The 12,693-nt window shown below is 35.5% G+C and overlaps 2 protein-coding genes across 4 annotated transcripts; one reads left to right on the plus strand and one right to left on the minus strand.

Annotated features, from left to right (window-relative positions):
• The first annotated feature begins 2,291 nt into the window (after nt 1-2,291).
• On the plus strand, nt 2,292-5,242 carry LOC115959918. Of its 3 annotated transcripts, none has more exons than XM_031078587.1 (2): nt 2,292-2,502; nt 3,740-5,242. In XM_031078587.1, the coding sequence occupies exon 2, from the start codon at nt 4,230-4,232 to the stop codon at nt 4,866-4,868; it is 639 nt and encodes a 212-aa protein (XP_030934447.1). In that variant the 5' UTR covers nt 2,292-2,502; nt 3,740-4,229; the 3' UTR covers nt 4,869-5,242. The 3 variants fall into 3 exon arrangements, with proteins under 3 accessions (XP_030934447.1, XP_030934448.1, XP_030934449.1); XM_031078588.1 differs by having other exon boundaries at nt 3,745-5,242; XM_031078589.1 differs by having other exon boundaries at nt 3,802-5,242.
• A 1,379-nt stretch (nt 5,243-6,621) lies between these two features.
• On the minus strand, nt 6,622-12,132 carry LOC115960249. Its single transcript, XM_031079046.1, has 4 exons — nt 11,610-12,132; nt 9,868-10,129; nt 7,911-7,978; nt 6,622-7,268 (listed from the first exon to the last, which is right to left on the minus strand). Exons 1-4 carry the CDS (start codon nt 11,757-11,759, stop codon nt 6,975-6,977), a joined length of 774 nt encoding a protein of 257 aa, XP_030934906.1. The 5' UTR covers nt 11,760-12,132; the 3' UTR covers nt 6,622-6,974.
• Between the last annotated feature and the right edge of the window lie 561 nt (nt 12,133-12,693).

Raw genomic sequence — 12,693 nt, forward strand, 5'->3', positions numbered from 1 at the left:
GCATCACCAAAACCCCCCTTTCCAACCAAGAGGTTGGACAGCCGGGTTTTGAGGGGCTATTGTGGGGCCCAAATGATTTATGGGCCAGACCCATCTACCCGGGGAGAATCCGAAGGCCCAAGCCGAGGAGGGCTATGGCCCAAGCTCGACAAAATAGCCTTTGGATACCGCCGAGGACAGCTCAGTCCTCGGCAGACCCAAAGTCCCCCCTGAAAGAAGGGTAAAAACGGTATAGGACTGAAACTAGGAAGAAAGATCTAAAATATTCAGGGAAAACTGCCCTTACTGCCATTCAATGCTCTGAACCTGACAAAGCCGCATTCTTTGACTTTTACAACCACCCCCAACGACTTTGAATATGGGCTGATGGGACAAGTATCAATCTTGGAAAGGTTGATCCTATACATGGACGAAGGACAATGAACACAGAAAAAGATAAAAGGAAAAACAAGTAACCTAAAGGAGGGGTTGGGAAAAATGGCCAAAAACCAGAGCCTCCCAGCCCACCTCCAGGAGAAAGACTCTAGGGGTGAAGGAAAACTTAAACTTGTACGAACACCGCGAAAAACCCACCGCCTGTCAACCAGGGCCTAGCCTTCCAAACCCACGTTCTACAAATGATATTGTTAGGAGCCTTTTTACGTGCGAACCCGACACTGTTACAGTCCGCCACGAATCGCGTCCTTACACTAATAATATTTAAGTTCATTTTAATGAGATTCTAAATAAATAAAAAATCATTTTATGACAAAAATATAGGTTCTTTTTTTCTTTGGGTAGTTATTATAAGAACTAAAAACAAAAAAGTAATTGTGTCTCTTCTTTGTCTTGATCCCCCCTTCTCCCTATCTTCTTATGAAAAAATAGCAACCGTTTGTATATTTGTTTGGGGTTTTCGAATTTCATAAATTTATATTTCATGTGTAAAGGTGGGATTTGTTTGGGGATTCTGAATTTCATAAATGTATATTTCATGTGTAAGGGTGGGATTTGTTTGGGGTTTCTTTGGGTACATTTATGAAAGTCTAGGGTTTTAAATGTCTCATTTAAAAGTCTTTGTTTTAATATGTCCCAATGATAAATTATAGGATTTGTTTGTACCTTCTTCAAATCTTTTCAATAAATATAAAGGTATAGAGAATTCTATATATTATCGAGTATAAAGTTGTAGAGAATTCAATATAAGCACTAGCATTCGAGGATGCAAAAAAGTTTATATTTTACATCCTCAAAACCTACTTTTATTTATTATGATATCTCATTTTACAACTTACCCAACATCCTAATTTCTATTTTTACATACATATAAACTATACCAACAAATAATATAAAAAAGTCAGTTTCTCTCTCTCTTCTATTCCATCTCTCTTTCCTCTCTACTTTTTTGTCTTTTTTTTAAGAACCTTTTTTAAATCATATATTACATCCTTGTGAACAGGTGGTTCTCATATATGAGTTGGCATAAAAAAATAAATACCTACCCCTAAATGTGGCTTAATTTTAGCTTGTTGGTTGCCGAAATAGCAAATGGGAAGTTTTTACACCTCTAGTACTAGTGCTAAGGGACAAGGGTTTCCTATTTTTCTAGTACTAGTGCTAAGGGACAAGGGTTTCCTATTTTTCTTATTTTTTAACTAATGGGAAGAGAAACCATTTGTATAATTTTATTAAGAAAAGTCATATGACTAACTTTTTATATGTCTCATAAAAAAGTTAGTAGCATATGATTTAAAATTTAATGTGTATTTTTTTTATTGAAAAATGTGTCTATTAATAATAATATAAAAAACATGTAATCCTATTTGATACAAAGAACATCTAATTCTAGGATAAGACTTATCACCCATTTGGAAAAAAGAGGAATAAAATAAGAGATTAGTTTAATTTCACTTTAGGCCCTATAAAGAATGAAAAATCTTCCTTTAAGACCCCCTAATAACTGAACTAATTTCAGTATCTACCCTCCACACGTTGTTAGGTTCCAGAATCTGGACCGTACAATCACACCCCAAAAAAAAAGTAATCCAATCGAACGGATCAAAAGTGCTTTATCAGTAGGACCCACATAACAATTCTAATCTATCACAAAACTTGCCACCTGTCGAAAACCCAAAGCTACACACCACACACACTGTTGTCGGCCCCAAATCCCAATCCAATGAGAACGCAGAAAAGTCAAATATTTATAAGATTTACCTTGCCTTGTACATCAACCTGGGCCCACCACTGCCACGTGTCCATATCCCATTGGTCCTTCAAACGATTACCCTTCACCCCTACCATGTGATCAGTTATTTTCTCTCTCTCACACACCCTCCTCTGGACGCAAAAAAAATTCACTTTTCTTCTCCTACCCAACTACGTTTCTTTGGATCCAAACACTAAAAAAAAAAAAACTCGAAACCCTAGAATTTTTCTCCCTTATTTATTCACTACTCATTGCCACTTTGAGAAAGCTTGAGAGCCCCTCTTTCTCTCCTCCCTCTATGGTGTTCCAATCAGGTGTTTACTTATTCTTTCTTTCTTTTTTTGTTCTCCAATTGGTGTATTGTGTTGCAAAAAATATGATTTGGACTTAATTCTTGTTATTTGATTTAGATTTGTGCCTTTTGGATTAATGGGTATTTGGATCTGATGCTAGGTTTTGTAAAAATTGATGTTTTTTGTATCTGGGTCTAGTAGATCACACAGTTGCAGCTATGGGTTTGTACTGAATTAGTGCCTTTTAATTCAATCTTTTAGAAGATCTAGGTGGGATTCTAGGAGGTTTATCTTCTGTTTTGATTATAAAAGTTGTAGAATTTATATGGGAATTTTGATTTGATGTAAATAGGGTTATTTTTGGGTTCTAACAAAATTGAGAAACTTAACTATATGTCAATTGGTTGACATTGGTTTCGGTGGTCATTTTCATTTTCTTGCTTTATGTGATGATTTGAATGAGAATTTAGATGCAGATTTAGTTTGTTCTTTCACACAATATCACTGCAACCAAATGGAGAATTAGGGTTTCCAGTTTAGGTAGGTAATAACTATTAGAATTGGTTTTGAGAATGAGAATTCAGATCTGATATGCCCTCAGGTAGAGGGTGATTATGGTGAGCTCCTGCGTTAGGTTCAAGTGGGTCTTCTTTCTGGGATTCTTCGTTTCAGTTAGAAATTCTTGACTATTTTGCTGGGATTAGGGATTGCAGTGAGGATGGGAATCATGTACTAGTTGGTTTTCTGTGTAACTGTTGTGTGTGCATCTGTGTGCGCTTTTGTCCATGCACGTTATAGATTGTAATTTTTCTTGGAAATTTCATCTGTTTAACATTCGCATGATCTACGAGTTTATTTCCTTTTTGTTTTAGGCATGTATTTTAATTTGGGTCACCAAGGATTGCTTGCAGTAGCTAGTCATTGCAATTGTCAATTTGAAGAATTCTTAATGGTTTATTTATTTAAGTTGTAATTAGTTTTTGGACTATGTTATTGAGATCTTCATGAGCTAATTATCTTCCATAAGAATTTGATAATCCTAATGTTGCTTCAATCATGATAGGCCATGTCAATTTAACATTGTGACCCTAGCATTACTTGACGGAAGTTTAAGCAATTGAGCCTTTTGTTGTGGTCTGTTATTGACTTATTGTAACTGTCAAGGACTTAGAATAGACTAGTGTCTGCAACTGTTATGTGTACTTGTACCTATCAAAAAAAAAAAAAACCTTTTATTTGTACTTGTGTGTTTATGCAGTTCAGTGGGCTTTGCTGTTTCAACCGAATGACTTCTATGCTGATTCTCCATTTCCATTGCAGTAGGGAAGGCATGTAAGCTGTTTGAAGTTTGAACCTCACTATAATTGTGGCTTTGACTAGTGTTTCCATCTTATTGGTTCTTTTGGTGCAAAGAATGGGTAAATGCAAAGGTTGTGGAAAATTAGGAAGAATGGCGCCAAGGGGTGGATCTGTAAGTGCTTATGACTCTGCTCTTCTGTTGTCTCCTGTTGTTTCTGTTTGGGACTGCATTGTTCGTAAAATGAGGTATTCCTTCAGACCTGAGTGGGTGTAGTTATCAGGGCCATCACATTATAATATTAGTTTTTTATACTATATTCTATTAGAATTTACTTAGTATTAATTAAAGAAAAGAAAAGAGGGAAAGAACAGCTATAGGGAAATGTATACATTTTGAGGAATTTACTCAAATAGTAGTGGAGCAAAGGCACTAAGTAGGTTAGTAGTTAATGGATAACATGGGGTGTAATAAATTGCAACCTGTTGTGAGAAAGGGGAAGAAGAAACAGGTGAAGGATGAAGTCGATCGAATGAAACAGGCTGAGAAGAAAAAGAGGCGCTTGGAGAAAGCTCTGGCTACTTCTGCAGCCATCATTTCTGAATTAGAAAAGAAGAAACAGAAAAAGAAAGAAGAGCAGCAGAGGCTTGATGAAGAGGGTGCTGCAATTGCTGAGGCTGTTGCTCTACACGTCTTACTTGATGAGGAATCAGATGATTCATGTAAGATTGTTCTAAACAAAGATGATGGGTTCAACTCTTGGGAATGTCCTGGTAATATTGACCTCTTTGTGAGTGGAGGAACAGGCTTTCCTTATCAGGATTCTGCCAAGCACTCACTTGAAGGGATTGGGTGGGTGTCTAATGCTTATAGATCTGGATGCGAGTGCGGTAGTTCAGTGGGCAGTGACTGGTCACTTGCATCTGGACCTTTTGCAAGGGATCTTCCTGCCTCATATTTTGAGGAAGTAGGTTGGGGGACTACAGGATTCTCTGCTGGTCTCATTGCGGCGCAGGCGGTTTCATCCCTCCAGATTGCAGAGGATGCTCATGAAGACGCAATTGTCCTTAATGGAATGCTAAGAGAGTAGAATGATCATTTTTATCACTTGCCAAGAGTCTTGATCATACATCTTAATAATGGTTGTATATAATTTTCATGAATGTGTTCTTTGTCATTCATCAGATACTCGTGTTTGTGTTGCTTCCAGAGTACTGAACAATGTTTGAAGTGTCACGCCCGCCCTCATGATTTTTTATTATTATAATCTGTTGTCATATATCTCTAGAGGATGCAAGTTTTCCCATTGAGTTGACTATTGTCGTCACCCGGAGACATCAAATAGGCCCGTTATCTTGTTTGTCTGCGTGGAGTGATTCTTATTTTAGTGTCTTGCTGTATTGAACTAGTATTGCTCCATCCTGAATCATTATATTAAGATCCTTTTGTTTTGCTTTATGAATATTCCAAATTCACAGCCAACTCATTTTGATTTTATCAAGCTTTATCAATTATTAGATCAATTTCTGGTGCTAATTTCTATTTTCCCCCCTCCACCTCCATTCATTTACTGTACCAAAATTTCTGGATTACTTATATAGTTTACTGACGATTGTGTAAAACACTAACATATACCATATCCAAAAAAAAAGTACTTTATTGATTTGTGGGGTTTATTATTTCACTATCATGTAGTGGGATTAATTATTTAATTACATTTAACTCAAAACAACAAGAAGTCTTAATCCTCCTGACTATTGGGGTCGGCAACAGATCATCCTTAACAAATTAGTTAGAGTTTATCATATATATATATATATATATATCCTTTTCTTGCCTTCTATTCTATCCGAAGAAATATTTTCTGTTACTTTTTTAATAAATAAGTAATTTTTAGTATTTATATTTAACTATTTTTTTTAGAAAGGCACAATTTTTCTCTTCAGTGTTTAAAGAGAGGAATGGCCCGCCTTGTGGCGAACGTATGCCGGGACAAAAATTATGAGTGTGTTTTCTTCTCTTATCTTATGCCGTTTAAAGCGACTGGCTGGACCACCTCTTTACTCCCTTTCAAACCATGTGCGGGAAGATATGGGTTGGTTAACCTTTAAGGTTCATGCTAACTGATTGGATGAGGAAAGCGACTGATCTGGACCATCTGCTATACAGTACTACTACTTTTTATAATGAAAATAATAATAATAATAAAAAACTTTCCGGGACCATTGGACTATTTTTTAGAGGATTGACGTCATCCATTTCTTCTTCTTCTTCTTCTTCTTTGATTTGATTTGTTTCTGCATAAACTAAAATCAGTGAGTACATAATTACATATTTGCTCAGGCTAAGCTGTGGAACAAAAATTAAGGTACATATTTACCCCCCATTGCGTCAAGGGAAGCATTGGCATTTATCAATGCTGGGGACCCTTGAAACTAGAGATTAAACACGAAGGATTGCAAAAAGAGAACTCATAGATTTCAATTTTCTATAAGCAGGGTTGAGAAAACGCTCAATAGTCGCAAAGCTTAAGGCAATTGCTTATGTAGCCAGAACGACCTTGAACACTCGAAAATAGAGATTACTCGGGTATCCATGGGCAGTGCTGTAGTGTAGTAATTTCATTCTTGACCAAGGCCACATTACATTATTCTTTTTCCTACAGACTACAGCCATCTGATCCAAGGCTCAAGAGCCACTTCCCAGTACAACCGAAGACTTGGTTCTTCAAATATTAAATTCCATAACAGAGATTTCTTAATCTGCCACTCTGGCACATGATAATGCAAGTGTAAAGTCGATGCTGAGAACCACTTGCATCTGATGCAAGCAAGAGTCTGAACTTAAATGGGCATGCATAAGCCAAGAAACAAATTGAATTAGAAAGATTATATCAATACAAATATCTAAACATCTAATTGCAGACTTACAAACAGCATACTACAAAGAACCTTGCCCCAACCACCATACGAGAGCTTCAAGAATGTGTGGAGATCAATTCATCCTGCCATATATGGTGAAAAACGCTATAAGATGGACAGTCTTCTGTGCTTTAGTCCTTCGGGGGCATCACTGGGCAGAATGTAGTTGATTAACAAATGGAAATTTTACATTGATACACAATGAATAAATGTCAATGGCCTTCGCCAACTACACGTAGTAGTTACACAACAAAGATGACTTTGGAATATACCCCTCACATGTCATACCGTGACTGTGAATTTTGCCAAAGAGGTGATTTATCATCATGTTGCTGTTGCAGCCGACTAGCACCCTCTTCCTGATTCTCAATTTCAGAGCTACTAGATGGTTTTGCACCATCTGTGATGAGGTTTTTAAACCAAGTACCTCGAAATCTAGAAGAAGTGCCTCTGCTTGAATTTTCAGGTGACTCAGAGTCAGGAGCACTTGTGGTATTGTTAGCAACTCTCACAATAAACTGGTAGGCCACTTTGCTTGCCGATACAATTTCTGTCTTGGCTTGTCTCAACTGCAATAACCCAGAAAATTATCAGAACTAATGAACCTTCTTTTCTTAAGGACCAGAATCTAAGACATACCCCAACCTGCAGTGCCCACTACTTAACTAAACAAGCAATGAAACTGGGAAAAAAACAGTTGTAAATTTAATCCAAAATGAAAATATAAAGATTCAAATTTGTTTCTTAAATAGTTATGTTCCATCTGATTATTTATCCACATTACCATGCCATTTTGAAATTGCTCCATTGGAGCATGCCAAATATAAGTTCAGTACATGCATCAAGTTGTAGGAAACTTCACACTAAGCACATTAACAATGAGATATCCACTACATTTTTAAATAACACTGGAGAATTTATTTAGTATAATAACAAATACAATACCCATGCGGCCAATTAAAATCTAGAGGTAATACAAAGCCGAGCATCAAGTAATGTACCACATACATAAATTGATAGGTCCACAAAGCCTGAACTGAATAACTCATGCCCACAAATAGTTTGCACATGTGAAAATATAAGTACCATTTGTATTTATAAAGGAACCATAGCAATTTAATCAACTGCCCATCAACCAGCATAAATGATGCAGAGATAACAAATTATTTCAGCAGACTCTGACAATAACAAAATGAATACAAGCTTCTCACCCGCAGTGCCGTATTTCCAGCAACTTCCATGGCAGCATCACCAGCATTGGCAAAACGATTAACCCAACCTGTCAAAAGTAGATGTAAGAATATGCACTTCATGTTAATATGCAAAAAGTAATTGTTCTCTTTTCAAATACAAAAGGCACCCACAGGGGGAAAAAGAAGAAGAAGAAGAAGCACTCAGGTGATAAATTCATAACCTAACTAACTTCTCTAATAAAGCTATTTAGCCTTCTCATATTCCTCGAGCTCCCTTCTTCTTTCTTAAAAGAAAAGACCAAAAGAATAGATGACCAACAAATTCATTATCAATGCAGAGAATTGGTTTCTTCATGTCAAGTCTGTGACGTAGCAAATCGTCTAACAAAGCAATTTTAGTCGATCTAAAGTAATGCAAACACACAAATGCCAACACACACACACACACACATTTTAAAAGCAATGGTCTTTTTTTCTACACACTCTCCTTGATTGGAGTGTGGTCTTTTGTCATTTTTCTTGTTCTTCCCTTCCTGTTTTACTTGATCGTTGTAATCTTGGTTATTGATTTATGCCCCCATAGTACATTCCCAATGTACTTGGGTTGGCTGTTTTTCGTTTTTTAATAAAATTTTCGTTACTTATCAAAAAAAAAAAAAAAAAACCAATGGTACAATGCACATGAATGCTAAAATATTAATGTATATTAAAGCAATCAGATTGAAAGATGAGTAATAAAATCAAATGAGAATTTTTCTAAGATATAAAATGAATTGCTGCAAAATGTGGACATGACATGAATCGAGTAGCCTACTTAAAGACTTTCATGTAATATGTGAATTGAAGAGAAGGAACTCCTATAAAATCCTGACAGCTTTGTGTAAAACCTTGAGAGTTTGATTTCCTGTGTTTAATCGTTTCTTCTTCTTCTTTCATCACAGTTTTAATGACAAACAACCAACACATTCCTTTTAAGATTCTTTTTTTCCTCCTAGCCTAACGATCCCTAAAATTGTTAAACATCAAACCCCAACTCAGAAGCCTTCAAAAGCTTAACAAGAATCTTGATCTAGTGTTGAATTCTTAAAACCCTGCATCATATTTAGTATCAAAGCCCACTATTGCTTTCTGTCCTGCATCATTTAATTATCAAGTTTTGACCAATTTTAGGTTCTTGTAGTCCTAGAAACTCACAAGTGGTATGCTAATAAATAAACAAGAGTTATGTATTTCTCCAATACATCAGCAATAGTACATGGGATCTAAAATAATTGATTTTTATACAGTAGGTCCAAAATACTCCATATCTGTTTCTTAATCATAAGAGTTGTAATGAGGACTATTTCTGTGATTGACTATAGGATTCTTTTGAGGTGGTTCAACAAGAATGCAATCAATAGTAGGAGACAAATCATAATTCAATGACAAAAATGAGCAATAAAGGATGGTGTTTTCACAAATGAGGAAAGAGAAAAAAAAGGAAGATGGCTCTAGATGTTCACAAAACACCCTACTGCAGGTGGTCTTCGGGAAAATTCTAATTCTCAATAATCAAGCCAAATGCAAGCAATCAAGGCATATGTATATCTTGGTGTTCTTCCACCCATGCTAACCAGGATCAATTAAAAAAGAACAGGCAAGACATGTATCGATATAGAAAGTTATTTGTCAAAAAATAAAAGTATCAATATAGTAAGTCACCGAATAAAAGGAGGTTGTCAACACACACCATGTAAATCTTCCATTTGCAATAACATTTTGATGCACCATAAAATTGTGCATTCAGCATTTGCATTAAAAAGGGATAATACACTGCTCTTAATATTTCAATCAGTAGATAAAAGTCAAATGTACTATTAGCCAAGCAATCCTGAGTTGCACAAATACACATTTAAAAATGAAAACACATAACAGAAAATGTAATCCTAGCTGAACTTTACCTATCAAAAAAAAAAAAATCCTAGCTGAACTTTACCTGGAAGCTTCTGCACTCCAAGCTTTTCACAAAACTCATCACAAAAGTGATTGCAGTTTTTTGCCAACAAGTCATATGAATTTCCAGGCCATTCTCTACTAAGTTCCCTCAAGATCTGATTTACCTTTAATATTGAACAGTTTGTTTTTCCAAGAACAATGCATTCACGATATGTATACATTGGATTTTTCTGGGAAGGGCAGCTGAAAACTCCAGTTCCTTGTTCACAGAACCCAAATGACCATTCATCATCTCCATAAACCTGTTACATACAGCATAAAGGATCCAATTACCTCTACAAGAATTTCTTGTCATCATAATTCAGAACCAAAAAAAAAAAAAAAAACATTTAAGAATATCTGTGAATACATATGATAATAACATACTAATACTCAAGCCAAGAAGCTCAACTAGCATCTCCTAGTGTTTCCAATGGAGATATCCAAGGTTCAAATCCCCCCTCCCCCATTGTAAATATCAAATTATCAAAAAATAACACACAGATACTGAAAACCAAAGAAATGGGGGGAAAATAAGAAAGATTTGAGATACACACAATGACGGCATTACAAACTCAGTAAGGTATAACCAATAATCTTCAGAGCCTCGAATGGTTAACCTCCCACACTTATCCCCACCCCCCCCCCCCCCCCCAAAAAAAAAAAGAGTAATAGAAACAGTATTTACTGTTGAAAAACATATGCTCAATATAGAGTTTGCGATTTAAATAACGCTTTTGGATTAACAAAGAAAATTCGGGATTTTCATCTAAATAAAGAAATGATTTGATAAAAACTAAGTTTTTCTCAGCAATCAAGGCCAAGCTTCCTATTGGGTCTCACTTACAGGTTAGTTTTGAGATATTGCATAGCACTTTGTCATGCAAAACTAGGCCTATGGGGAACTTAAAATTTGTACAAACATCCAAAAAGATAGTAAATATGTCCTCAGTCTTTGCTTTTGAAGATTCATGGAACATGATGTACGATAAGAGCCGAAGGCCTTATCAATAACTTCACAACCAAATAGAGGTCCGCAGCTGCATTTCTTCACTCAATTGCATGCTTTCTTGGTTTTATCAGTGTGCTGATTATAAAGCAATTTTTTGACATCATCTTGACGCTTTACCGTGGTACTTTATGCACACGTTTGTGGATAAGAGCAATTCTATGTTCTTTTAGTATGTAGCCATTAGGTTACATAAAGGGCCGATGCATCAGTAACACTGGAGCTATACCGATTGCAATGACTATAGATGGCAAAGGCACCATCCAATGCGCCAAATCATTGTTTCTGAAATCATAAGCCGACATTTGTTCAGCGAAAACATTATTCTTTATCACCAAACAATCTATATCAACCTCACATCTTTATATTTTAGCAAAATACCAAACTATAAAGATAGCTGTTCTTCAAGATTTGCATATTGCATAAATTCCTTTTTTTCTAATTACGCAAACTCCAATGAACTAACTAAGCATACTCAAACACATACCAAAACAATGAACAAAAACTCCTCAAGTATTGAATTGAACTCATGGTTTGAAAATTCACACCTACGCATAGCAAAACCCTAGATCACTGCAAAATCATTTAATATACATACATACAGAGATTGAACTATCATACACAACAAAATTAAAGAAAAGAATTCCAAGAACCAAAACTATAACCCAAGATCTCATCTGCCATTACAGAACTCCATTAGAGAGAGAGAGAGAGAGAGAGAGAGAGAGAGAGACCTGGACAGCGCTGTGGAAAATGCCACCAAGGCCAATACCGTCCTTGAAGATCTTGTTGATCTGAAGAATGGTGCTGTTGGTCTTGTCCGATCCACTATTCGTCACATCGTACACATGCAATCTCACCTCCACCTCCATCGTCATCATCATCTTCTTCTTCGTCTTCTTCTTCACGAAGAACTCGAACTCTAACCCTACCCCTAACCCTAATTCTAAACCTTAGCTCCTTTTCTCTCTCTCTCTCTCTCTCTCTCCCTGGGTCTAAACTCTAAACACTAGCTTTTTATGAAATGAAATGATTCAATTCAAGAACTCTGTCAGTGCGAGCCAGAGCTTATTAACACTTTTTCCATTTCCGCTTTCAATTTCTTTTTAGAGGAATTGATTTTTTTTTTTTTTTGAATCGCCTCGATATGCTAAACTCTGTCTACAATGGTGTGAGCAATTTTTTTTCACTCTGAATTTTGGCCTAACTTTCAAAAACAGAAAAAAGTTGTGCTGTTATTTGCAGGTATGTTTAGTTTTAAAAAAACCCTTTTTCTTTTTTTGATGAACTAAAAACCCCCTTTTTCAGTTACTGTTGGTAGGAAAAATATCTAATTCCCTCTAATTTTGACTTGTTTTTAATTTACTACTTTTTAACTGTCAAAACCTAATTTGTTATTAAGGGGAAAAAAAAAATAATAATGCATGCCTATGAGGATTTGTATTAACTTATGCAAAAATTTCTGTCTATTTTAGTATAGGGACCTATTTTTTATATTTTACACGCTCACTTTTCAAAACATCTCATATCATAGTTATCAAAAAAAAAAAAAATCATATCATATTATCTATTTTACACTACAAATATTAAATTTTTTAATTATTTCTCTTTTTTTTTCACACGATGATAACCACCATTCACTATTTTCCTTCATACTCGGATATATTAAAAAAAAAAAAAACCTAAATGCAAAATGAATAGCATTAATGTAAATTTATATGGTTATTATAGGAACCTTGTAATTATATACTAACCTATGTGGGTTATTTTTAGGTAAAATTGTGTAAATTTTACACATTATTTTATTATACACCAACT

The sequence above is a fragment of the Quercus lobata genome, chromosome 9 (genome assembly GCF_001633185.2).
Source record: "Quercus lobata isolate SW786 chromosome 9, ValleyOak3.0 Primary Assembly, whole genome shotgun sequence".
In the NCBI taxonomy this organism is placed as follows: domain Eukaryota; kingdom Viridiplantae; phylum Streptophyta; class Magnoliopsida; order Fagales; family Fagaceae; genus Quercus; species Quercus lobata.

What these genes read in the sequence shown, in the direction of transcription:
- LOC115959918 (XM_031078587.1), top strand. Translation starts at nt 4,230, where the DNA reads ATGGATAACATGGGGTGTAATAAATTGCAACCTGTTGTGAGAAAGGGG.
- LOC115960249 (XM_031079046.1), bottom strand. Translation starts at nt 11,759, where the DNA reads ATGATGATGACGATGGAGGTGGAGGTGAGATTGCATGTGTACGATGTG. An exon ending in TGGAGTGCAGAAGCTTCCAG is followed by an intron (nt 7,979 to 9,867) that starts GTAAAGTTCAGC and finishes TACTTTTGACAG; the next exon opens with GTTGGGTTAATCGTTTTGCC. An exon ending in CTGGAAATACGGCACTGCGG is followed by an intron (nt 7,269 to 7,910) that starts GTGAGAAGCTTG and finishes GGGTTATTGCAG; the next exon opens with TTGAGACAAGCCAAGACAGA.